Source organism: Apis florea, unplaced genomic scaffold, assembly GCF_048593485.1.
Source record: "Apis florea isolate Af1SG1 unplaced genomic scaffold, ASM4859348v1 contig_1615_pilon, whole genome shotgun sequence".
NCBI classification, from domain to species: domain Eukaryota; kingdom Metazoa; phylum Arthropoda; class Insecta; order Hymenoptera; family Apidae; genus Apis; species Apis florea.
Genome location: NW_028256416.1, coordinates 4,606,503 through 4,631,005, shown reverse-complemented (window position 1 = coordinate 4,631,005; position 24,503 = coordinate 4,606,503). Strand labels below are relative to the sequence as shown.

General features: G+C 23.0%; 7 protein-coding genes across 15 annotated transcripts; 3 read left to right on the top strand and 4 right to left on the bottom strand.

Moving 5' to 3' along the window:
- Positions 1 to 252: 252 nt before the first annotated feature.
- Asciz (ASCIZ zinc finger protein) lies at positions 253 to 3,405 on the bottom strand. The gene is made up of 3 exons (XM_003690313.4): positions 2,135 to 3,405; positions 1,841 to 2,052; positions 253 to 1,729 (listed from the first exon to the last, which is right to left on the bottom strand). Exons 1-3 carry the CDS (start codon positions 2,417 to 2,419, stop codon positions 583 to 585), a joined length of 1,644 nt encoding a protein of 547 aa, XP_003690361.1. The 5' UTR covers positions 2,420 to 3,405; the 3' UTR covers positions 253 to 582.
- On the top strand, positions 3,002 to 13,884 carry SPoCk (secretory pathway calcium atpase). 7 transcript variants are annotated; one of them, XR_015295210.1, is made up of 18 exons: positions 3,454 to 3,769; positions 4,850 to 5,173; positions 6,775 to 6,975; positions 7,075 to 7,164; positions 7,257 to 7,354; positions 7,728 to 7,986; positions 8,070 to 8,406; positions 8,488 to 8,876; positions 8,972 to 9,128; positions 9,191 to 9,361; positions 9,456 to 9,771; positions 9,850 to 10,035; positions 10,108 to 10,255; positions 10,365 to 10,460; positions 10,546 to 10,687; positions 10,773 to 10,865; positions 13,376 to 13,576; positions 13,659 to 13,884. XR_015295210.1 is itself a non-coding variant. In XM_086917708.1 (17 exons), the coding sequence occupies exons 2-17, from the start codon at positions 5,063 to 5,065 to the stop codon at positions 13,664 to 13,666; spliced, it is 2,802 nt and encodes a 933-aa protein (XP_086773834.1). In that variant the 5' UTR covers positions 3,454 to 3,769; positions 4,850 to 5,062; the 3' UTR covers positions 13,667 to 13,884. The 7 variants fall into 7 exon arrangements, 5 of the variants coding, with proteins under 5 accessions (XP_086773825.1, XP_086773834.1, XP_012347690.1 ...); XR_015295211.1 differs by having other exon boundaries at positions 13,376 to 13,580; XM_086917708.1 differs by lacking the exon at positions 13,376 to 13,576.
- On the bottom strand, positions 11,476 to 13,482 carry LOC100868032 (uncharacterized). Of its 2 annotated transcripts, XM_086917822.1 has the most exons (5): positions 13,284 to 13,482; positions 12,857 to 12,988; positions 12,614 to 12,753; positions 12,200 to 12,309; positions 11,476 to 11,946 (listed from the first exon to the last, which is right to left on the bottom strand). In XM_086917822.1, exons 3-5 carry the CDS (start codon positions 12,650 to 12,652, stop codon positions 11,829 to 11,831), a joined length of 267 nt encoding a protein of 88 aa, XP_086773948.1. In that variant the 5' UTR covers positions 12,653 to 12,753; positions 12,857 to 12,988; positions 13,284 to 13,482; the 3' UTR covers positions 11,476 to 11,828. The 2 variants fall into 2 exon arrangements, with proteins under 2 accessions (XP_086773948.1, XP_086773943.1); XM_086917817.1 differs by lacking the exon at positions 13,284 to 13,482 and having other exon boundaries at positions 12,820 to 12,858.
- Positions 13,232 to 14,565, bottom strand: LOC100870566 (uncharacterized). The gene is made up of 3 exons (XM_031919515.2): positions 14,459 to 14,565; positions 13,673 to 13,792; positions 13,232 to 13,541 (listed from the first exon to the last, which is right to left on the bottom strand). Exons 1-3 carry the CDS (start codon positions 14,477 to 14,479, stop codon positions 13,377 to 13,379), a joined length of 306 nt encoding a protein of 101 aa, XP_031775375.1. The 5' UTR covers positions 14,480 to 14,565; the 3' UTR covers positions 13,232 to 13,376.
- LOC100870450 (uncharacterized) lies at positions 14,559 to 15,935 on the top strand. Its single transcript, XM_086917803.1, has 2 exons — positions 14,559 to 14,888; positions 14,984 to 15,935. Exons 1-2 carry the CDS (start codon positions 14,787 to 14,789, stop codon positions 15,353 to 15,355), a joined length of 474 nt encoding a protein of 157 aa, XP_086773929.1. The 5' UTR covers positions 14,559 to 14,786; the 3' UTR covers positions 15,356 to 15,935.
- B-gluc1 (beta-1,3-glucan recognition protein 1) lies at positions 15,417 to 18,507 on the bottom strand. Of its 2 annotated transcripts, XM_003690314.3 has the most exons (8): positions 18,307 to 18,504; positions 17,389 to 17,616; positions 17,081 to 17,310; positions 16,831 to 16,967; positions 16,595 to 16,761; positions 15,964 to 16,295; positions 15,700 to 15,801; positions 15,417 to 15,601 (listed from the first exon to the last, which is right to left on the bottom strand). In XM_003690314.3, the coding sequence occupies exons 1-8, from the start codon at positions 18,446 to 18,448 to the stop codon at positions 15,500 to 15,502; spliced, it is 1,440 nt and encodes a 479-aa protein (XP_003690362.3). In that variant the 5' UTR covers positions 18,449 to 18,504; the 3' UTR covers positions 15,417 to 15,499. The 2 variants fall into 2 exon arrangements, with proteins under 2 accessions (XP_003690362.3, XP_086773860.1); XM_086917734.1 differs by having other exon boundaries at positions 15,417 to 15,801; positions 18,307 to 18,507.
- A 2,639-nt stretch (positions 18,508 to 21,146) lies between these two features.
- MCPH1 (Microcephalin) lies at positions 21,147 to 24,244 on the top strand. Its single transcript, XM_003690146.4, is given in 4 exon segments — positions 21,147 to 22,897; positions 22,900 to 23,176; positions 23,296 to 23,533; positions 23,780 to 24,244. Coding segments are annotated over 4 exon segments (2,445 nt in total). The 5' UTR covers positions 21,147 to 21,231; the 3' UTR covers positions 24,044 to 24,244.
- Positions 24,245 to 24,503: the final 259 nt, after the last annotated feature.

Genomic DNA, 24,503 nt, shown 5'->3' with positions numbered 1-24,503 from the left:
TTTATAAAAATATTTTATCAATTTTATATTAATAATTTATTTTGAGCTGCAATAATTTGATTATTATTATCTCAAATACCTTTTCATTAAATTCATTAATTTAATTATTTATTTAAAATTAGATTACGTTTAATTTTTAAAAAAAAATTTCAAGGCTTATTTGCCCCCTTAAAATTTAAATTGAAAATTAATAATATTTTTTCCATTATGAGGATCTTAAATTAATATTTTAATAAGTTACATGTAACTACATTGCCTGCAATGTGTATGATTTTATTCTGGAAACATATGTATAAACAATACATATTTTAAAATTATGGCAGTGTGGATACTGTATAATACAGTAAATTTAAAATATTCTTTTTAAAAAAATGCAGTTCTCAATCAATGCACGTAATATTTCATTAACAAATTGCACATATACAGGAACTTAAATACATATAATTAGTTTGTAATAAAATATAAAAAATACCAAAGTACTAAATAACAATACGAAAAATTAGTCTTATTTTACAATACCAAATGCAAATTACTTAAATATCAATTGTTATATCACCATTTGCACAAAAATTAAATACTTTATTATTGAAGACTTTCAAAAATACTAAGTAAATCAGTTTGTGTTTCAGTATGACTAGTTTGAGTACTCAACCATGAACGACATGCACCTATTGAAATATTACAACCTGTTTCACATATCAAAGATTTTGTTTGTGTTTCAGCAGAAACAGTAGTATCTTCGAGTTGAGTCCAAGGTGTTTGTGTTTGAATATTAGATAATCCTAGATCAGTCGGTAGTATTTCATCGCAAGTTTGCGTGCATGTATTACTGTATAATAGCTGTTCCATGTTATCAATATTATTTGTAGTTTGTGTTTCAATAGAACTTAAAGCAAATGATCTAGTTAAAGGATCTGAATCAAAAAATGAATAAGCTTGTTCTGTTTGAGTTTCTATACTGCTAAATTTGTCATCAAAAGTTTTGTCTGTAAGCATGGGATCTGATCGTGATATGCTATCTGAAGATACAAAAGAATATCCTTCAACATTCGACGTTTCTTCAACATAAGGTAAAGTCATTAAAGCAACTGTACTCTTTGGAGTACACTGCATTAATGGATTTGTACTATGTTCGTAAAATGTTTCAAATTCTGTTTGAGTAACATTATCATTTAGAACCTCAAACATGTCTTTTTCAGGTATTGTTTGAGTACCTGATGTACTCTTTTCTTCCCAAAAATCTTGTAATCCATCATCATGACGAAGTGGTAATGGACTACCAGGAAATAAATTTGCAGCTGTAAAATTGCCAAGATTAAGGTCTTCTTTTAACAGTGTATAATCAGAATTTTGAGATACAGAATTTCTTCCATGTTTCTGAAGTTTCAATGAATTCTTAAATGCTTGTGAAGCTTGTGTAGTTTGTGTTTCCATGGATATTACATTTTGTTTAACTTTTTGGAAAATACTTGTCTGCGTTTGTTTAGATATTCCACGTTTTCCATTATGATAATAACTATTGTTAATATGTTTTAATGGACTTGATATTCTTTTATTCTTTTTATATTCATCAGTTTGTATACCAATATCTAATGTTAATTTCTGTATGGAACCATTATTATCTGATATTCTATTTTCATTTTGATTTGTCGGTAGTATTGTAATTAATTTATTTATTTCCGTTTGACTAGTTGGTAAAATCAATCTCATTGCTTTAGAATTTGTGCGTCTGTAAAATTGTTGATTAATATAAATTGATACTATTATATATTGATACTATTATATTTATATATATAAAAAAATAAAATATTAAAATATTTATTTTTGATGATTAATTTACCTTAAAGAATTTTTATATTTATCATCTATACTATGTAACGACCGTTTTGCATGTGTAAGCAAGGCTTCATAAGAAGTATAAGTTTTTAAACAAGAACATATGAATTCAATTCCACATATTCTCATATGTCCTTCCTTTGCTGCTTCAGTAGAAAAGCTTTTGTCACAACGAGTACATGCATGTGTTTTTTTTGCATGTACTTTAAGATAATGCTAAATATATATATTAAAATATTAAATTTTATGCCATAATTGAAATATTTGATAAAAGATATTTTTATATGACAACACTAACCTGTTTAAGATATTTCATAGTACTAAAATGTCTTTCTGCTTTTGGAGCATAAATACAAGATTCTACCGGACAATGATATTGTACATTTTCTTTTATTGCTTTATCTAAATTTTTACGCTGATGTACCTTAAGATCATGTAACCGATATCGCGGTTCATTTTTAAATACGAGTCCACATTTTTCGCATTTTATATTATTCGTTATTATGCTAAGTTGTTCCGGTGATGGACAGATAGTTTTGATACATTTTGATATATTATTTTGTACGGATTTAATTTTTTCCATTAGAGGTTATTTTTCCGCGGCACTTAACATGTATACAAACTACCGCCGTTAAGTGACTAATTCAATGTTCAATCGATCTAAAGATAGGTACATTTATTTATAATTTTTTGCATTACAACGCCATCCTGTTTTCATTTAAATTATTATCAAAATTTTTATAATTAAAATATAAAATTTTACTGATTTTTCTATTTTGAAAATTTGAAGTATTTTAATAATGACAATTTTATAAACAATTAATAGAAATGAATGCAACAAACGATATATGCATATTTATATAAATATTTTGATTATTTTATTTTATTTCATTATCAATTTTTAATTTGATAAGTCATATTATATTTTATTATGTTTCAAAAAAGAAAAAAAATAAGATTAAATATATTTATATTCTATATAAAACTCTTTTTAATTAATTAAAAATCTTATTGTAACGTAAATTAATAAGCATTAATAAATTACATGATCCAATTAAATACAATATTGTATATATTATACCAACGTGATAAGCGGGAAAATTAAATAACCAGTTCTATCGTTTCACTTGTATGTAATTCTATATATTTTTGTTCTCAAAATGTCATTATTATGTTTTAAAATATCTTTAGATTAATCAGTATCTTTATTAATTAGATTTAACATCAATAATTATATGGTTTAAATTGTCATGTACTGTATTTAACTTATGTAATGAAAAACTAAGAAATAAGAATCTAAAATTATATTCTTTTTTATTGAACAATACACTTAATATTGATTTTTTAATTCATGTGAATAATATTGAAATTATCCTATATTTAACATTACAAGTGATTGTGCATACATAATTTTCAATATATTATTTTATTTTATACGTTGAAAACGTAAATACACTGCAGTATAATTAAATATTCGGCAGAAATATACGAATTTGGAAGCAACTTAAGGTCGTCGTACGTTGGATCAACACATCTGTTCTACTTTTATCACATAACAAGATGAAATGTATATGTGCATGACATACATGCACATTTATATAGCTGCATTTTGAGCACAGTACCAACAGAGTACGGTAAGTAGCGCTGTTCGTTCTCGCTACTACTACTTGTCACTTTGTCATTCAGTAATTATACATCAATCGAACATTGTATTTGTAGTGATCTTTTTCTATAAATATATAAATAATTTCTTATTGAAGACAAACCTATTAATTCAATCGAAACGAAGTTTCAAAAGCAATATAATTATCCGGAATTTGTAATTTATAAGCAATTTATTATGTATTTCACTTGCCAACACATCGGGATTAGATCCTTCGACATGCCTCGGATATTAAAAGGATTTTGCAATCCTTAAGGATAAAATACGTTTGTACGTATTCATTTATCTTTTTATTTATATTTTTGAAAATATAAAGTTTTATATTCATTTATGTATACTCAAAAAGAATCTCTATTATCGATTTGTAATAATACTGTGTAGTTATATGCTTGTTTGATTATACATTACTTAAGTTCATTATATCAAATAAAATGAAACAATTCAATTTTATTTCAATCAATTATCAATGTATTTCAATAACAGATAAAATCATACATATTTTTTTATCTAGTTTTTATTATTTTTTATTAAATAATTAGTAAGTTTTTATTTAACATTTTATCACGTGTATAATATTCATTAAAAGTGCTGCAATGTTTTTCTCTAAACTAAATATTATATTATTTTTATTAATAATAGGTTATTTTGATTATTATATATCACAAATTAATTACATATAATTAATATTATTCTTTCTGATAAATATTATTTAAATTAAATTATTTTGTAATGTAAATCAAATAGATATTTAATATTTTTATTTAAAATAATCATTAGAATACTATCTATACTTATTTCTTCAGAAAATCGATGATGTTATCTTTGGTTTAATTTGAAAGTAGGTTAGTAGCAATTGTATTCAGTTGAAATTATTTTTTCTCATTTTCTTTTTAAATCAATATTTGATTAAAAAGAGTATTTAAAATAACATTGCATTTCGATTGCTTATTAGAAATAAAAGTGAGTAATATTATATATTTGTTAAAAAAAGTATCAATATCGCAATAATTTACAGTTTTAGATTTTTTAATGAAACTAATATTTAAAATTAATTCATATCATTATAATTTATATCATTATATATTCATATATGATATAATAATCGAAATTCTTCGAATTTATCAAATTCTTCAATAATTTGTTTAGACTTACTATATATTTCAATAAATTTATAAAAATAATAATTTTTTTTTACTATTTTTTTGAATATATTAAATTAAAAATTGTTAGAAATTTATTTGCTTGATTTTCGCGTAAATAAAATTCGACAGCATTTAATTTCTATACAAACATAATATAATATACATTAATATATGTACATGTATATTTTATGTCATTACATTTTGACAGGAATTTATTTGGATCATGAACTATATGTTCATTTTTTTGAAACTGTAAAACCGGACTGATAATTTATTACGTATTTTATTCAAAATATCGTAAAATCCTGTCGTAACAGGAATTTAATATTACAATAAGCAACGAATATAATTGTGACTTTATATTTACCAATTAAAAAGTTCATATATTTAAAAAGGAAGAACGAAACGTTGCTTAAAAGAAATGAAAGACACAGCAAGTAATAAATACGAAAAACTTTTCGAAGATAATGAACTTGATACTGCTGCTACAACTACTGACAAGGAACGTAATAAAAATGCACCGGTAAAAGAGGTAAAAAAATTTTAAATTAATGTTATTATATAATTATTCGAGTATTAAATATTCATACAATTTTTTTTGATTATTTAATAATAATAATAATCAATTGAATTTAAGACATATAAATATTTATAATGTAAAATAAATAAATATTTGGAATACATGTGTATATTATACGCATATTATATGCGTATACATGTATACATATATATATATATATGTATATATATGTTACTTAATATGAAAAGTTTATTGCAATCTTCAAATGTTTCAGTATCGATCGAATGCTTACTCTACCAATAGTATCTGCTGAGACTGATATTGTTAATTATGATTTTATTTATAAATAAAATTTTGTTTGTTGTTAATATAACATCTATATATCAAAAATTCTTTTATTCTATTGAATATATATATACATATATAGTGTTTCGAAAAGTATACAACAAAAGTAGTATAACAGGAAATTTTCTGAATATGTTGACTTAACTAAGGTAATAAGTATAGCAATATGACCTTGTGCATTCTAAGAAAAACGGATCGATAATCACTAGAATGAGAAATATTTGCAATTTATAGAATATAAATTTCGAAATTAATGTTATATAAATTTGCAAAAAATAATTAAAATTACATTATTTTTGCGAATTCTATTTCATATTAATAATTCTTATAGCTATGCAACATAAATTTTATTTTAGAACTCAATAATTTTTTGGATGATTTTTTGAATTGATTTTTTGAATACAATCAATAAAAATAGAAGATTATAAATTAATAGATTAAAAAGTTGCTATAGTTAAAAGTAAAAAATAAAAAATTAAAAAGTAATTAAATTATTCCTTTTAATTAGATAACAACTTATGTTTATATATTTTATAATTATGTTTATATGTTTATATATTGTTGTAAAAGAAAAGAAAGATTTTTATTTATTTTCTGTTTTATTGCACAAATTCATGATATATTCGAAAATAATTTTAACACATCAATTTTTCATTGTTTTATGAATTTTGTCAAGTTTTAAAATTTATAAAAATTGAGAGATAAAATTATTTTTGAAAAAATATTTCTTAAATATTAGTAATAATTTTTTTTATGTTTAGAATACATTCTTATATGTTTATATAAATATCTTATTACAATGTGATCACATGGTATAAGATAATATTAATACTTACACATGTTAATGTGACATTAAATGATACTTTATTTTATATTTATAAAATGTGAATAAATTGATTAATTCATTGTAGTTTGTATCTCATTATGTATAGTCAAATGGAAAATATTATTAAAATTAATCTGTACATTTTTAATATTTGAATATATTGATAATTTATTTGATAAGTCGTAAGAATGTGCAAGATTTTTAGATAAATTTAATAATGTATTATGAATATTGTAAATACATACATCGAAGTTTCGTATATTTTTAAAGTAAATATTGAAAAATAATGCATCTAATTTTATTAATATTGTTGTCTATTGTTTTAAAATGAATGAAAGTTCTTGATAAAGGTTAGAAACTCGTTCTTATATATATCTTAAAAATTAATGGTAAAAAACTGAGAGATTATTGTCTAAAAAAATTGTTATTTTAATTTTTTAAGGATAAAGATCAAACTTCAGTAATGTGGTTAACAACAGCTGAAGCAGCCAGTCTTGGTGCTGAGGAAGTTGCAGCTAGGTTGCATGTTGATGTAAGAACAGGTCTTTGGTGGCAAGAGGCAGACCACCGAAAACAGTTAGTTGGATTTAATGAATTTAGTGTTAAGGAACAAGAACCAACATGGAAAAAATATCTTGAACAGGTAGAAGTATTTGTATATTTATCTTTGTATATTAATATTATGTACATATAATATTTATGTAATTAAATATATCTTTTCTTTTCTTTTTTTTTTTTTTAGTTTAAAAATCCTCTAATTCTGTTACTTCTTGCTTCTGCCTTTGTTAGTGTATGTATGAGGCAGTTTGATGATGCTGTTAGTATTACAGTGGTAAGTATTTCATGATAATTTTATTATTAATTAAATAGTTTTTAAGTTATCTTTTAATAAGTATTATATTGATAAATTACATATATTCTTAGGCTATTATAATAGTAGTGACAGTTGCATTTGTACAAGAATACCGTTCTGAAAAATCCTTAGAAGAATTAAATAAATTGGTGCCACCAACTTGTCACTGGTAAGTCAATTTTGATTATTCATTAAATATTTATTAGATAAAAGTTATGTCAAGTATAATTAAAAATTGTTGGTAGCATTTATTTAAATTAATATTTCTCCTAGAAATATGGTCTTTGGAGGATATATTAACCCTTTGTATGGAGTATTACTTTACTTTCTTAAAAAAGAAGATGTAGTATCCAATTCCAATCAATAGATCAATAAGGTGAAATTTCTTTCCCTGCAACATTTATTTAAAATATTCAATTTTAAAGATGCACAGTTCTAGGTTGAGGATGGAAGTTAGACCTATTTATTGTTTTAATATATTAGAATATTTTAATGTTAAACAATTTTAATGGTAATATAATATTTTTAATATTTTTTTACAGCTTACGAGAAAGCCGAGTAGAAACATTTCTTGCTCGCAATTTAGTTCCTGGTGATATAGTTTATTTAAATATTGGTGATAGAGTACCTGCAGATGTCAGGATATTTGAAGCAATAGATTTAGCAATTGATGAAAGTAGTTTTACTGGAGAAACTGAACCAGCACAAAAGTCAACAGCTCCATTACTTAAAGCTAATGGATTGACAACAAAGAGGAATATTGCATTTATGGGTACATTAGTGCGTTGTGGCAATGGGAAAGTAAGTTCTATTATAACAAATAAATTTCAGTATTTATAATGTCTATATAATAATTTATAAATATATAAAAAAATATTCTGTAGGGTATAGTAGTAAATACAGGAGAAAAAAGTGAATTTGGAGAAGTTTTTTCAATGATGCAAGCAGAAGAAGCTCCTAAAACACCACTTCAAAGAAGTATGCATATTTTGGGCACTCAATTATCTTTTTATTCATTTTGCATTATTGGTATTATTATGCTTCTTGGCTGGATCCAAGGCAAAGCTTTACTTGAAATGCTTACTATCAGTGTAAGTTTGGCAGTGGCAGCTATACCAGAGGGTTTGCCTATTGTTGTGACTGTAACTTTAGCATTGGGTGTTATGAGAATGGTTAAAAGAAAAGCTATAGTAAAGAAATTACCAACAGTAGAAACACTCGGTATGAATGTATACAATATAGTTATATAATATTTATCAAATTTAATCAAAATATATAATTATTATGTTATTAAATGTGTAGGTTGCGTAAATGTGATATGCTCCGATAAAACAGGCACCATTACAAAGAATGAAATGACTGCAACAATTTTAGTGACATCAGAAGGATATATAGCTGATATTACTGGGACTGGTTATAATGATAAAGGAGATGTACGAATTCGAAAATGTGATAATATGAATCTTGCACGCAATGCTATTAGTAATATGTTGGAAGTAGGATGTGTTTGCAATAATGCAATAATACAAAATGATACTTTACTCGGTCAGCCAACTGAAGGTGCATTAATAGCATTAGCAATGAAATATGGAATGTATGGAATTTCTGATAAGTATTTGCGATTACAAGAATATCCATTTTCATCTGAGCAAAAAATGATGGCTGTGAAGTGTACACCGAAATATGGAGAGGTAAAATACATTTCTTAATTATTCAAATATTAATATCATTTATTAAAAATTAATATTTATTATAAGTTTTATATATTTTTTCATATATGTTATAGAATAAGCAAGAAATATATTTTGTAAAAGGTGCTTTGGATAAGATATTACCATTATGTACCAAATATTCTGTTAATGGTCAAGAATATTCTTTGAATCAAAAAAAAGATGAAGAATTTTTAACAGAAGCTTATGAAATTGGGCAGCAAGGATTAAGAGGTATATTTTAATGTACTGATAATTTTAATCCTTTTATGTAATATTTTTTAATATATTTACAGTAATTGGATTAGCACGTGGAAAATCATTACAAGATTTAATGTATGTTGGTCTTATTGGTATATGCGATCCTCCACGACCACACGTTCGTGAATCTATAACGACTTTGATAAATAGCGGTGTTAAAGTTAAAATGGTTACAGGTGATGCTAAAGAAACTGCATCTGCAATAGGTATAATATGAATTCATCGAATTTTTCATAGTTCATAAAAATATATGAAGATTATATTGTATTTATATATATTGTATTTATTTTCTTATTTTAGCAAGTATGATTGGATTAGATGTACTTCATTCGCGGCTAATTTCTGGAGATGAAATTGATTTGATGTCCGAACATCAATTAGAACAATGTATTAATAACGTTAGTGTATTTTATCGGGTCACACCTAAACATAAATTGGCTATTGTAAAAGCTTTACAAAGGGAAGGAAATATAGTAGGTATGACGGGTGATGGCGTTAATGATGGTGTTGCTTTGAAAAAAGCAGATATAGGCATAGCAATGGGTAAAAATGGTACTGATGTTTGTAAAGAAGCTGCAGACATGATTTTAGTGGATGATGATTTTGAAACTATCATGTAAATATTAATTTCTTCTTTATTAATTGCCAATATTTTTTATATTTATTCATTTTTAATTGTGAACATGTGTTATAGTGCTGCAATTGAGGAAGGAAAAGGAATTTTTCATAATATACGAAATTTTTTAAGATTTCAATTGAGTACTAGTATAGCTGCTCTATCTTTAATTGCACTTGCTACTTTAATGGGTATTGCAAATCCTTTAAACGCAATGCAAATTCTTTGGATAAATATTATTATGGATGGACCACCTGCTCAAAGGTAATCTAAGAGTGATAAAATCTTTTTAATAAATCATATTACAATATTTATATATACAATTATTTTTTATAGTCTTGGTGTTGAACCAGTTGATAAAGATGTATTAAAACAGAAACCACGTAATATAAAAGAACCAATGATTACGCGACATCTTATTATTAATGTACTATTATCAGCTACTATTATTATTATTGGTACTTTATGGGTTTATAATAAAGAGGTAAGTTTTATAATAAATAAAATAATAAAATAAATAAATAATAAATAAAAAATATTAATTTTTACTTTTAAACTTTTAATTCTGTTTTTTTGTATTTTATTTCTATCAGATGAGAACTGATGGTAATACTGCAAGAGATACAACCATGACATTTACATGTTTTGTTTTTTTCGATATGTTCAATGCTTTAAGTTGCAGATCACAGGTAAAAAATAATAAAATTGTGCAATTTATTATTAAATATTATAATATATATTTTTCATTTATTAAATATAACATAAATATTTTAGACCAAGTCAATATTTACTATTGGTTTATGGAGTAACAAAATGTTCCTGGTAGCCGTAGCATTATCAGTAATAGGACAGATGTTAGTGATCTATTTCCCACCGTTACAACGAGTTTTTCAAACCGAAGCTCTTTCAGCTATAGGTATGTATTTTTTTAAGATAAATTTTTAAAATTTATTATTTTTAAATTTGAATTTTTAAAATATTTCTTTCTATAATTTTGATAGATATCTTGTTTCTCGTCGCACTCACATCAAGTGTTTTCATAATTAGCGAGATAAAGAAATTTATAGAGAGACAACTATTCAAACGGCGAGCAGGTACACAATATTATAATAAATCTGAGATGGATTTTGTATGACAGTTACAGTCTGCCGAAGATAAGGCGGACAAGGATCATTTGGAATAAAATACCCAACACACATTATGCGGGTAGTAGATTGGTTTATCAATATTATCTCGCTATACTCAATTATGCTTATATACTTGTAAACTTGTATATGCACTTATCACGAAACAAACATTTGTGCATCTAATTAAGCGCGTTTAACTAAGATTTAAAATGACTGCGTTTTTTAATCTTTCCAAATTTTTCTGACTTTTCTGATATACGATATCAGGTTTTTAGACTTAGAATTTAGCCATTTCTCGTCCTTACAATAATTGTATTAGACATGTCATAGATTCTAGAAATGCTATGCACATTCCACTAATTTTTCGTAGACGATCGATTTTAATAATATTACTCGTAATCGTATTTATAGTAATTTTTGTCTTGATTAATCATAATATTCTAATATATAATACATTTTTTCATTCATCTTATTGATAAATATCATTAATGAAAATATTTATCTCTTAAGATAAATATATTTATTCGTTTCTTTCGCGATAATTATAGATCACAGTGTCTAATAATAAAAATAATAATCCGTGAAGAAGAAACATATATTTACGACATAATTAAGCATATCGATCAATTGCATTTAAAAATACAATTGGTTATAATTAAAAGAATAAACAATCTTGTAATGTTCTTTAATTCCATAACGTAACTCGATATGTTTCTGATGACAAGAAAAAATATAATTATAATAAAAAATTGAAAATATGTATAATATGTTATTATTACTTAACAATTATTATAATATAAAATATAATTATTTTCTTGTAATCGGAAACAAAATCGTCTATGTATTATGTCACATTATTTCACAAACGATCACTAATTTTTAATTTGTTCATATATAATTTATAATTTAATGCTCCTTGTTGTTTTAATTTTAATGGATACCTTCGAGGCCACTATAAGTTTTGTATTGATATAATTCTGGTCCTCCATAGCCATAGAGTAATTTTCCTCTGCCATTTTCATCATAATATGGATAGCGATATTTAGGCCTGTGAATCAGGTATTTATTACAATCCTGTAATTTTTTTTTCATCAAAAAATTGTGTTTCATAGCTTTAAACAATTGTTTTCTTAATACATTTTGTATCAATTTAACTTGTATATTAATTGTAATTTAACATGTATATAAGTAACTTATAATCTTTTTTATAATTGTCGTGTAACAAATTACCGTTCTCACTTCATTTTTTATATACTTCGAACATAACTTTATAAATATTTGTATGTTTTTTAATTTCTTACCGTTCAAAATACTGAAAATTAGGTGCCTTTGGTTGAGCTATCGTCGCTGTGGTTTCAACGAGTAATCCAAATAAAAAAGTGATGGCTATTGTTGCAAAGATGACGGTCGTCTGAAAGTAGTTCAATTAATATTAACATGTCGAAACAAAAAATATATATAAAAAAATGTCCTACATTTCAGCGTATAACTTTAGATGAATCTATTAAATGTTTCATAATAAATAGTACGAAAAAAAAAAAAAAAAGAGTATCATTTTATATGACATATATATTATATAGACCAAGAAGTAATTTTGAAATTTATTTTAATTAGAATTATCATGCTCCCGATATCCTTTTCAATACACGTGTAAAATTTTAATTTGATATATTTTTTATTCGTACATTTATTTTTATTTATTACTATATACTTACATAAGTATATCTTGCCATTTTAACGATTACAAAGTGCATGTACACAAACACTTTCAATTCGTAGAATAAAAATTCTGAATAGTCACAAAATTTAAACACGCCAAATATACGTGTGCTTTTTATTTTGATATTTTTTTTCACTGAAAAGAAAAAAACAGATTAATTTAAAAAATACGACAGGAAAGATATAATACGACAATCCATACAGTCAGTCTCTGTTTTTCTGATTCCGTCTTTACTTACCTTATTCTGATATCCGTTATAATTCTCCATTCTCTCCCCACTTTATCTTTTATCAAGTGAAAGTCGAACAGGATACTTTGTACTTTGTACCTCTTGGAGTTACAATGATGCAATCTTAGAAATAAATTTTACCTTAAAATTTGTCAAAAATCATAAATTATTGAAAAAAGTTTTAAAAAAAAAGCAATTATAGATTTTTGAATAAAATATAATTAATTCTTAAAGAATATCAACTTGAATTAATATGTAAAATTATGAATGTATTATATATATATATATATATATTGTTTTTGAAGTTTAAAAAAAAAATAATCCGTATAATTGAACGAAAAAAATGATTAACAGATATATCAAAATGAAATATATGTAACATTATTTAACATATATACAATACATAATTTATTTAAGATAATAACATCCAACTTACATTTAATAAAAATATTTTCACATTTTTACATTTACTATTTTTACAATTAATTTAATACATATACTAAGATAATTTTCATTGGTTTTTTACAGATTAGGAGTTTTTTATCAGTTTTTGTGCAGACTCTGCCCATGGTTCTTTGTATCCGATTCCCATACCTAACTTCGCTATTGCAAATTCTCCATGATGACCATTTTCCTGTTCGTATCTAACTCGTCTTTGTTTTCCAATTTCTGGATCAAAATCCCACTGTGTTTTCTATGTAATGATTATTATATAATTATTAATTTAATGCAAGTAAATTTTATATACTTATTTTTGTATTTTTTCTCTTTTTTTTAAAAAATTTTAAAATAGCAATTTTCTGTTTCACAGAATATTAAACTTACCTCGTGAAAAAGTGGTGTTCCTGCTATGTTATATTGAAGAAAATCATGAATAAATAAGTATATATTGAATGCATCTGATATGTTCTTATTAAACAATAGAACAAGAAAAATCGAAATTACCTATAATATAGAAAAATTTATCAGTGTAATCTTAATTCTATATATGTAAAATAATATATATATTTATATAAATACATATTTTTTTATAATTATTAGAATTATTATTATTTTTTATATATTCGATAAATATAATAATCTTTTAAAATTGCATATATGAATGTAAAGTTCATAATATTTATTTTCGTATATGTATATTTTATTATTATTTTAATTATAATTTTATATCTTTTTTAAGCTTACTATTACGTTATAAGCTTACTATTAAATTTTTTAAATATTTTTTTAATATTATATGTTAATTAGGAAAAAAAATACAAAAATAATTACTGACATAAATAAATTTAATCATTCTCAAGCTCATTCATATTAGTTACGATACTTTGCTAATTGTAAAACATTTCATGCATAAACATAATTTATTCCTTTCTTTTTCGAAGTGAAAGTAATTACATTCAAATATAAAAAAATTTCATTCGTAAGATACTATGCATCTCAATTTTGCATTTGTATTTTCAAAAACCATTCGATTTGAACATAATATAATCATTATATTAATTAGGGAAATTATGCAAAATTATGCAAGACAAAAACAAAAAAAAAAGATCAAAGACAAATAATTTTTCTATCTATAACTATCTTAAGAAAGTTTCTATTAGCTCTAACTACCAAATTACGTGTGTAGTCCATATTATTCCTCTTCGAGTTGTCGGTAGCGTGGTACGACGAGCGCGGGACAAGCGTAGAATATCAACTAACTCCGCTTCCAAAGGTGACTATACATATAGAAAAGAAATCATCTGGTATATTGTAGTGATATGGCGTAATGCAATCAGTGAAAGTAAAGAAAACTGATGTCGAACAATGTGGCGCGAATCATTTGAAAAATCATGCTACGTCTTTGCCAACGATTGACAATTCTATCACGAAAAAGTTAAAATGTATTCTATGCACGAAATTGTCACTCACTCAGAAGACATAAAGGTTGGTGGACACTATGAACAATGGGATTACTTTCCCTGTGTTCATACGTAGAGGTTTAGCAAAAAAAAAAAAGAAAAAAATGCGCACAAGTCACACATTAACAATATTCTGTATGGTAAGTGGACTTACGATCATATTTACTGATCGTTACCTACACTTACTAAAAGTGCGCGAGCAAATCATTTTATTATTCTTTTATTGCATATACAGCTGTGCATAATCATCGAGTGCAGTGGAACTATTTCAACCCGAGTTGCTAGAACACTTCCGTTCGATATGTTCCCTTCAAGATGGACAGCTATGCTTCGAACTTTGTGGTCTAATGGACGATTTTGGGAATGGCCAAGAAACGGTGTAGAAACTTTCCTAAGAATTATAGCTTCTCCGGATACTAGAAAAAAAATAATGTTCGAATTTAGACCAGAAGATGGGCCTCGAGCCTCACTTGATTATCAGAAACGTTATGGCTATCGAGGTCAATGGTTGATCGAATTACTGGGCTCCGGTTTTCATCCAGATGACGTGCCTTATCGACAACCGTTACCTCCTTCTATATTGGTACCACCACCACCACCTTTTTGATCGCTATATATCTTATTAATTTATATGAACGAAGAAGGAATGTAAATATAACCAAGGATAGTATATTAAAAAGTGATTAAGTATATTTTTAAGCATAAGTATAAGTGATTAAGTATATTTTTGAGTTAAAAATGGAAGAAAAAATTAAACCGCCCAGATTTTAATATAATCTACGTGTAAACCGATATCGCTCACTTTCCAAGATTTTATCCAATCGTTTTCTGCTAAGTGGAAGTGGTAAAGTGCCTACAATTAATAATATTGTGTTTAAAATATACGTTTTTGTTAAATAATTTTTTTTTTTTTTTTGGTAAAAAAAAATCAAATTGTTTAAATAGAAATACCTTCGATCCGACATTTCTCCAAGGTTTTACATAGTTACCGCTGATGCAGTTGTCTGGAAAAATAGTGTGACCTCCTACGGCTAAACCGATATTAATATAAACCTACGAAAAATATAGAATGTATCGTAATAAATCATTTAAAATTGTTAATAATATCAATGATGGATTTAAAATAATGTTATTCTATTGTATGAAAGAAAATGGAATGGAATTAAAAAATAAGGATTTTAAAATAATATTTATTATCAGATAATTATTACTAACCGGAATATCGTACAATGCTGGTACATTTTGTTGGCCATATTCTACTCCATCAACTTTAACTATGATTTGATTAGGTTTCCATTCTAAATCGTACACATGATATCCGTCTGACCATAAAGTTTCTGATTTCTTTTTGGGAAGATTTAATTTATTATCCTGTGGAACATTTGAATTTATATCTGTTGCATGAGCACCCCCTAAAAGAAAATGTCCACTCAAATCGTTTCCATCTTGTGATATAAGGACAGAATTTCCGTTTGAATGAACTATTACAATGTCACAATAAATCGATGAATTTTTTGTGCACATATCTGTACTTTCCAAGGTAATCACTGAAATAAAATAACAAGTTATTTATTAAAATTTAAATTTTTATTAAATTGATATTGATGATAATGATTCAAAATATACAGAAATATATATTTAATTCATATGTAATAGAAAATAATTTACATAAAACATTTTATTTTTTTTTTCTTAATCGAAGTTAAAAAAAAATTACATTCTTTAACATTTTTTTTATAATTCTAAACAGAAAAGAAACATTATTTGTTTCAGTATATATAACAATTTAGAATTATGTGAATAAGTAATATAAATGATTATTTACAAAATGTAGAATAAAACTCACAAGGAAATAACCAATCACCACAAGGCAATTTAGCACGAATTTGAATGCGACCATATTGGAAATTAAAGGATGATTTAGTATTTAATCGTCCTGATATCACAGGCGGTATAATATGTGATCCAATTGCGACTCGTTTGCATTCTTGGCTTTCAACGATTCCTGTACACCTAAAAAGATGTTAAAGATTTTTAATATGAATATTATTATACTTTATTGATTTTGTAATAAATTTTTACTTTTCTAAAGTCAGACTATTACTTCGGATAAAGTCTGCTCCATATTTCTCGTTGGTTAAAATTGGTTTAATGTGCAAAACACCATCTTTAACTTTCACGTTTTCGATATTATTCATGTATACGACGAATTCATAATTCTAAAATGAAATGATGAAAAAACTGTTTTATTATTGAATTAAATTTTTTAGTAATTTAATTTTCTTTTATTTTATAACGATACGTTTTTAAAATATGTTGCGTTTTATCTTACAGGAAGACCTGCAAAGCGTTCAAGAATCGTCCAACGTGTCGTATTAAGAGAATCAAAATTCTCTTCAAAAATCAATTGACCTGGGCAGATTTGCCTATTCAATAATTGATTTTTCGAATTATTTTCAAATATTTTAGTTTGCGAAGATGCTGTACAAGTATCAATCTTTTTTTCAGGAATACTTTCTTCATTTTTTTTCGAATATGGTGAAGCATCATAATTATAAAATTCTGAAAAAAAAAGCAACCGATATAATTGCTATACAAAATCGATTTATATAAAAACCATTTTTTTCATTTTAAACGAACCATTAACTACGTGTTTTTGATCAAGTAAATTATAACCAAGGCCATTATAAACTACGTGAACCCAATAATAAATTATATCGCCTAGTTTTAATTTTGTTGATCGATCCTCATATACCCAACGACCATTACGTGGTTTTATAATGTCTCTGGCAATAGTTCCTGCTTCGAGATTGTAGAAATCATCGTTAAATTTTACATGATACGCGACTAAACTGATGCCATCCTCATCTAAATGGAAAAAAATTTTTCTGTCATAAAATTTTTTATGTTTGTAAAAATAATTTAATTATTGAATTATTGAACTTTAATTATTTTAAACAAAATTTTTATATATCTATAAATTATTATATTATGTTATAAATAATGTTTCGTTTTAATTGATTTTTGTAAAATACAATTACATTGTTATATATCACATTGCCGTATATTAATATACTTTATTACGTATCGAATTCTTTTTTCTGTAGAATTTTATTTTTATTTTTCTTATTTAATTTAGTTTTTTTATTTTACGTTTACATAAATAAATTTCAATGAAAATTTTTATTTAGTATTTTTCAATATTTATATAAATAATATTTATTTATGCTTCAATGAACAAAATAAATATAATTTTTGTTTCTCAAAGCTAAAATTAAAAAATTTTTAAGATTGCAATATTATACTATAATTATTACTATAATCATACATTATGACATCATTTCTATTTTTCTTTTAAATATTATTTTCTAGATAAGGAAACTCTATTCATTAAATAGAAATATTTCCTCATACTTCTCGCTTTCAATAATTCTTATTCTCTTTATTAATAGTTTCATTAAAAAAAAAAATTAAAATTAAATTTCAAATAGAATAATAGAACTGTATAAAATAATATTAAAAAAATAAATTAAAAAGAACATAAGAAATTCTACTTACTAGCAATAGACATTCGTAATCCTATCGGATAGAGAGGTTCTACACTTGGTGTCGGAGGAATATATTGTGCAAGGTTTTCTTGAATTACTATAATAAACAATGAAATAATAATAAAGCATTTCGTCATAAAAAGAATTTTCATGATGCGCACGTTTAATGATACTACCGCTGGTTCGAATGATACTGAGAAAGGAGATAGATCAGTGCAATGTTTCATAGAACATAGGTTTCAGTAAATATACACATAGTTATATTATTAATGTTTATCTATCGAAAATGATCCTTCACAGTTTTATTACGATTCAATTTTTCTTTGATTGATTATGGAAAATATTTATTAACTTGAATAAAAAGAAATTATTCATATATTGATTATTTGCCAATGTATTTTCCTTTTTATGAATATTTTCTTTGGTTTTATATATGGTCTTATATCTTCTGTTATATTAAAAAAAGAATTGACTTCTTAAAAAATTAGAAATAATTTTTTATATTTTATCGAGTTTTATAAAAAAAATTTATTTTTGTATTATTTTATTAATTATTATAAGGGAATAAAAAAATAAAAATTATTTATAAATAAAATTATCGATTATTATGTAAATTTTTTGGATTTTCAATTTCTTTTATGAAACAAATAATTGATATAAAATATAATATAATATTATTATAGTATTATTATATAATTTGTTTTAAATTCTTATTTTAAATGATATAAAATGAGTTTACATATTTGATAAGTAAATAATAATATAATATGTTGCAATATGGACGAGTTTTCCAGTGTTTTATAAAATATAGAGAATTTGTTTAACGAATAAATTATTCACCAATTAAGTAATGAAATGATAAGTTTTATCTTTACGTTATTACATTAATGTTATTAATACATGTGAATGACTACTCGTAATTTTTTTTTTTATGATTTATGTTTTTCATTTTTTTCTATAATATTTTTATTACAAAATGTTAACATCTTCATTTGCATTATAATTTTTCATAATTCATCATAACTGCATCTAACTTTAAATATTAATTTCAAAGATATTCATCGGCACCACATATTAATAAATTTTTTACATTCAGTTTTATTTAGAAATTATGCTTAATAATCAAAGCAAAAGATAGTATTATAAATGTATATAGTAAATAAATGTAAAATAAATATTAGACTTTTATTAATTAGTATAATATAATAATATTATACTATATATATATATATATATATATATATATATATATATATATATATATATATATATATAATATTAATTAGTTATTAATAAATAATTTTTAAAATAATCGATTGATACATTGTAAATATCATATTTAAAAATAGTTTTTCTCCTAAATGATTTAAATAAGATTTAAATAAGAATGATTTAAATATCGCTTAGATATATTAGTTTTCCTTCTTTTTGCTATCATTAGAGGGAGAAAGTATCGGAGAATACCAGTATATCTTGTTATTGAATTATTGATAAAAAATAATAAAAATAATCTCTCTAATCTTTTTGTTTTTTAAATATTTAACAATAATTTCTTTTGTTAGTTTTTATTTACAAATATAAAAACATAATCTTTTTAATGTTTTTAAAAGAATATAATCATGTTTAATTCAATAATATTATGTTCATAAATAAAAAAAATATTTATTTTTTATATATTTTTGTCATAATCTATTGCCATGTAATTTTAAAATTATTTTTTTTTTAATATCGATTTATTTTTCCTATTCATAATTTAAATAATGCATTAAGTGATAAAATGATAAAATTGTTAATATAATAATATAAAAATATATAACATACATATGTAACTTTAATAACTTCTTAAATTAATTTTATAAGATTATATTTTTTGTGTTAAATGCTTATCAAGAAAATTTATTGATATTATTTTTAGAAAAATATATTTAATTTTACAGGTTTGATCTAAATAATATTCATTTAATTTTTTTTTCTTTTAAATTGTTATTCTTTTAAAATATTAAATATATAAATTTATAACACTAAATATATTATGTTAATATAAAAAAAAAAATAAAATCAGATATAAATAAATAAATATAAATATATAATAAATTTTGATAATATTGTTTTTAATATTATTTCACATTTTAATGTATATCTAATGTTTAATATATAATGAATTATAATGTAATTTACTACATTCTCATTATTTATTACAAAAAAATTATTTATTATTATTAAAGTAAATATTTTATAAAATTGTGGAAGATTACGGTAAATAATTTTATATTGAGATATACAACGTGAATTATAAAAGAATCATACTATATGTTATAAATCTAAGCATTAATTTTTATTCTTATCTTCAAATTTATTCCACTATCACTAGTGACCAGTGAAAATTATAGTGACTATAATTTTTATATATGTGTGGTAATATCTTCAATCTTATTTTTATGTAAAATATTGTTTTGAAATTTAATTTTCAGATGTTATAATTTATTATCATTAAACATCTATAAAATAAATATAAATATATAATAAGTCTTACAAATATAAATAAATTATTAATTACAAAATTTTTTAGATATTTGTGTCTATATTAAAATTAAAATTAAATCATTTTTCACGTAATGTTTTATAGTGATTCTAGTGTATTTCTAGTGATTTGTTTCGTTGAATGTAGCATTTTCAAATATAATATCAGATAATTTTATAAATATTAATACATTACATATAAATGTTTGAAATTATTTAATAATGTAAATAATATATAAAATATATGTTTATAATATGTTTTATATGTATATAAAAATTTATATATTAAAATAAATAATCTATTTCAATGTTAAGTTAATACAACTATGCTTTAAATCGTCAATTAAAAGAGCTTTAAAAAAATTTTTTTTTTGATCATCAAAACATCTGGATTTAAAAATAAGAACAAAAAAATATGAGTGTAAACAAAAATAAGAAAATTCAGACAATTTTAAATGATACAAATAGTTTCTGTCATCAAAGAAGTTCACTGAAAGTTAATTTAAGTTGTGTTCCAAATTTATCAGATTCTGGCAATGATACACTTGAACAAATAGATTCTAGTCATGATGTGGATAATATTCTTTCTTATGGTATTCCTTTTAAAAATGTTAATATAGTTTTAGAAAAAATAAATGAAAACAATGTACCAAATGATATTTTTTCAAAAATAAAAAATAAACAAATAGTTAACAAACAAGATGAATTATGTATTAATGCAAGCACAATATGTGTTAAAAATAAACATTCAAGTAAATTTATAATTGATAATAAATGTGAAACTACAAAAAAAAATGAATTGTCTTTAAGAATGTCAGATATTACAAATAAAATCAAATGTCAGAATGAAAAAAATAATTTAAATCAAAGTATTTGTAATACACCAAAAAACAAATATAAAAGAAAAGATATTAAAAAAATAACACAGTCAAACAAAAAACAATTTTCTAATGTAAAAAAAGATTTTGATGTTATAAATATAATTGATAATAGTATTAGTTCAAAATGTTATTCTATAAAACAGCATTCTATACAATTGGAAAAAAAAAATCATAATAAGTATGATGTATTAAAATTAAAGAAAAATAAAATATTTTGTGATTCTAATGAAAAAAGAAATCATTGTATTAATTATGAAGATAATTCTCTTATATTAAATATTTCTGAAAGTGAAAATGATTTTATACCAATTGCATGTTCCACAATGATAAATGATAAATTATTAGATATAGAAAAAGAAGAACATTCTAAAAATAAACATAATTTGCAAAAACAGTATAACAGTTATGCATGCCAACTTTCATGTGAAAATTTTAAAATGATAGGAAATAATAAAAATATAAATTTAGTTGAAACAGATGAGTTAAATACAATGCAAACTTCTTTAAATGTCAATACATCTATTGATCAGATAAATGATTATAATAAATATAAAAATAAATATAAACAAAAAGATTGTGAAAATAAAAAAAATTTCGAAAATGAACAAAAAGATACATATGCATTAAATTTTGAGACAACACAAGATAGTGTGAATACTGTTTGTACTTCATTACAAATGAATACATCACTAGATACTTCAAAGAAATTACAAAAAAATAACAATGCAACTGATGATATAAATTTAATTAAAAAAAAAAAAAATACTTTTAACTTACAAAATATAAAAAATAATAGTTTCAATATGCAAAAAACTAATAATTACAAAATACCTTATCAAAATGATGTAATTTTACAAAAAATTCATAATTGTGGTAATATAAATAATACGATCATTTTGCACAATTCATCTTGTAAAATATCGCATATTGACTCAAAAACATCTATAATCATTCAAGAATCAACTAATGAAAGTAAAGCAGAAACAAATCAAAATATGAAATATTCAGTAACATCAAATAATAAAAGAAAATGTAAAAGGAAATTATTACCTTTGCATGAATCTTCACAATTATTATCACTTTCTCCTGTACAAAATGAAGAATATTCATATCCTCCATTTTCAATATTTAAAAAAAAACATAAAAAAAATAGAAATGAAGTTAAAAAGATAGTTAATAAAAATAATACAGAATGCATTGATAAAAAAAAAAAAAAAATTATAATGGTAAAACACAAAAAAAAACAAAGAAACTAGTTAGTAAAAAAATTGTTATTAAAAAAATTGTTAATGAAGATATTTTAAAAAAATTAAAAGAAAATAAAGAAAATGTTCATAAATTAGAAACAACACATATTTATACTTTAGAAAGAAATTCATCAATTGATTTTCAACCTACAAAAACATCATCTGTTGTTCAATTTGCAAAGAAAAAACAAATGCACAAATTGAATATTGTTACAACCGGTTTGTCTAATGAGTAGGTAAAATTTATTCATTACAACTTAAAAGATAAAAAATCATATTATTTTTAATCAAATATTTTATTATATTTTAATAAATATATTTTCAATTCTATAATTTCATATTGGTTTATAGAGATAAAGATATAGTGAGAAATGTTGTTAGAGCTCTTGGTTCAGCAAAGATTGAATTAAAAGTTACAAAAAGTACAACACATGTAGTAACTACAGGTGTACGTACAATAAATCTGTTACATGGTATTATAAGAGGCTGTTGGTTAGTTAATTTTGAATGGATCTTAAAATCTTTAGAAAACAATGCATGGTTAAATCCAGAAAAATATGAAATGGCACATTTTTCAAAAGCAGTTTTGGTAAATAAAATATATAAAATCATATTAAAATATGAAATGTCTTGGATAAAAAAAATTATTTTAAATATCTCTTTTACTTCAATAAATTTTTTAAAATTATTTAAATTATGCCATAAACATTTTGTACATGAAAAAAAAAGAGATATTTAAGTTGTCTCTATCTGAGACAAGTTATATAAGTATTTATATCTTATTCATTATGCTATAAAGTGAACTACTATTTTATATTTTTATATAATTTTTTAGGAAAATCGTAAAGATAGGCAACTATTTGGAAAATCCTATGTTCCAGAATTATTTACTGCTTGTGGATACATATATGTTGAAAAAAATACAATACCACCTTATAATGTATTAAAAGATCTTATAAAAGCTGCTGGTGGTTGTATCACTGAAAATCCAGAAATAGCAAAAATTATAATTGGTGTTGAAGGTTTAAAAGAAACTTGGATTTTAGATTGTATCACATCAGGTGAATTACAGCCATATAATCAATACCAACGATTATAAATATTAATTTAAATATTGATATTTTTAAAATAATGGATATCGAAAGCAAATATCAGTTGATACATATAAATATATATATAAATTTATATATCACATATATAAATAAAAAGAAATAAATTGTAAATATAAATATATTATGATATATATTTAATAAATATATATATATGATAATGTCTATGAACATATATCCATTAAACAAAACATTGTATTTATTTATTAATATAATAGCATTTAATATAATATATTTATATAATATATTATATATAATTATATATAATTATATAATATATTTATTTATTTATGTATATATTATATATTTACTATAGATAAGAATTTTGTTCATCAGAAATAAAACTAATTTTTATTTATACGTATATATATTTTCTAAATTAATAAATAATTTTTCTTGTTTAATTTTAATGTGTATATTTATACATACATTACAAACATTAATACATTA

Bases quoted from the DNA above. Each gene is read 5' to 3' on its own strand.
- LOC100870450 (XM_086917803.1), top strand. From the start codon at position 14,787: ATGAACAATGGGATTACTTTCCCTGTGTTCATACGTAGAGGTTTAGCA. The intron at 14,889-14,983 runs GTAAGTGGACTT...TTGCATATACAG, and splicing joins CATTAACAATATTCTGTATG to CTGTGCATAATCATCGAGTG.
- LOC100870566 (XM_031919515.2), bottom strand. From the start codon at position 14,479: ATGGACTACACACGTAATTTG. The intron at 13,793-14,458 runs GTAGTTAGAGCT...TCTATATTATAG, and splicing joins TGGACTACACACGTAATTTG to GTAATTTCGATTTTTCTTGT. The intron at 13,542-13,672 runs GTAAGTTTAATA...ATCATTACATAG, and splicing joins GAACACCACTTTTTCACGAG to AAAACACAGTGGGATTTTGA.
- LOC100868032 (XM_086917822.1), bottom strand. From the start codon at position 12,652: ATGCACTTTGTAATCGTTAAAATGGCAAGATATACTTAT. The intron at 12,310-12,613 runs GTAAGTATATAG...AACTACTTTCAG, and splicing joins AAATGGCAAGATATACTTAT to ACGACCGTCATCTTTGCAAC. The intron at 11,947-12,199 runs GTAAGAAATTAA...CCTGATTCACAG, and splicing joins AATTTTCAGTATTTTGAACG to GCCTAAATATCGCTATCCAT.
- B-gluc1 (XM_086917734.1), bottom strand. From the start codon at position 18,448: ATGAAAATTCTTTTTATGACGAAATGCTTTATTATTATTTCATTGTTT. The intron at 17,311-17,388 runs GTTCGTTTAAAA...TTTTTTTTTCAG, and splicing joins TCAAAAACACGTAGTTAATG to AATTTTATAATTATGATGCT. The intron at 16,968-17,080 runs GTAAGATAAAAC...ATTTCATTTTAG, and splicing joins AACGCTTTGCAGGTCTTCCT to AATTATGAATTCGTCGTATA.
- SPoCk (XM_086917699.1), top strand. From the start codon at position 5,063: ATGAAAGACACAGCAAGTAATAAATACGAAAAACTTTTCGAAGATAAT. The intron at 6,976-7,074 runs GTAGAAGTATTT...TTTTTTTTTTAG, and splicing joins GGAAAAAATATCTTGAACAG to TTTAAAAATCCTCTAATTCT. The intron at 9,129-9,190 runs GTATATTTTAAT...ATATATTTACAG, and splicing joins TGGGCAGCAAGGATTAAGAG to TAATTGGATTAGCACGTGGA.
- Asciz (XM_003690313.4), bottom strand. From the start codon at position 2,419: ATGGAAAAAATTAAATCCGTACAAAATAATATATCAAAATGTATCAAA. The intron at 2,053-2,134 runs GTTAGTGTTGTC...ATATATATTTAG, and splicing joins CTATGAAATATCTTAAACAG to CATTATCTTAAAGTACATGC. The intron at 1,730-1,840 runs GTAAATTAATCA...ACAATTTTACAG, and splicing joins AAATATAAAAATTCTTTAAG to ACGCACAAATTCTAAAGCAA.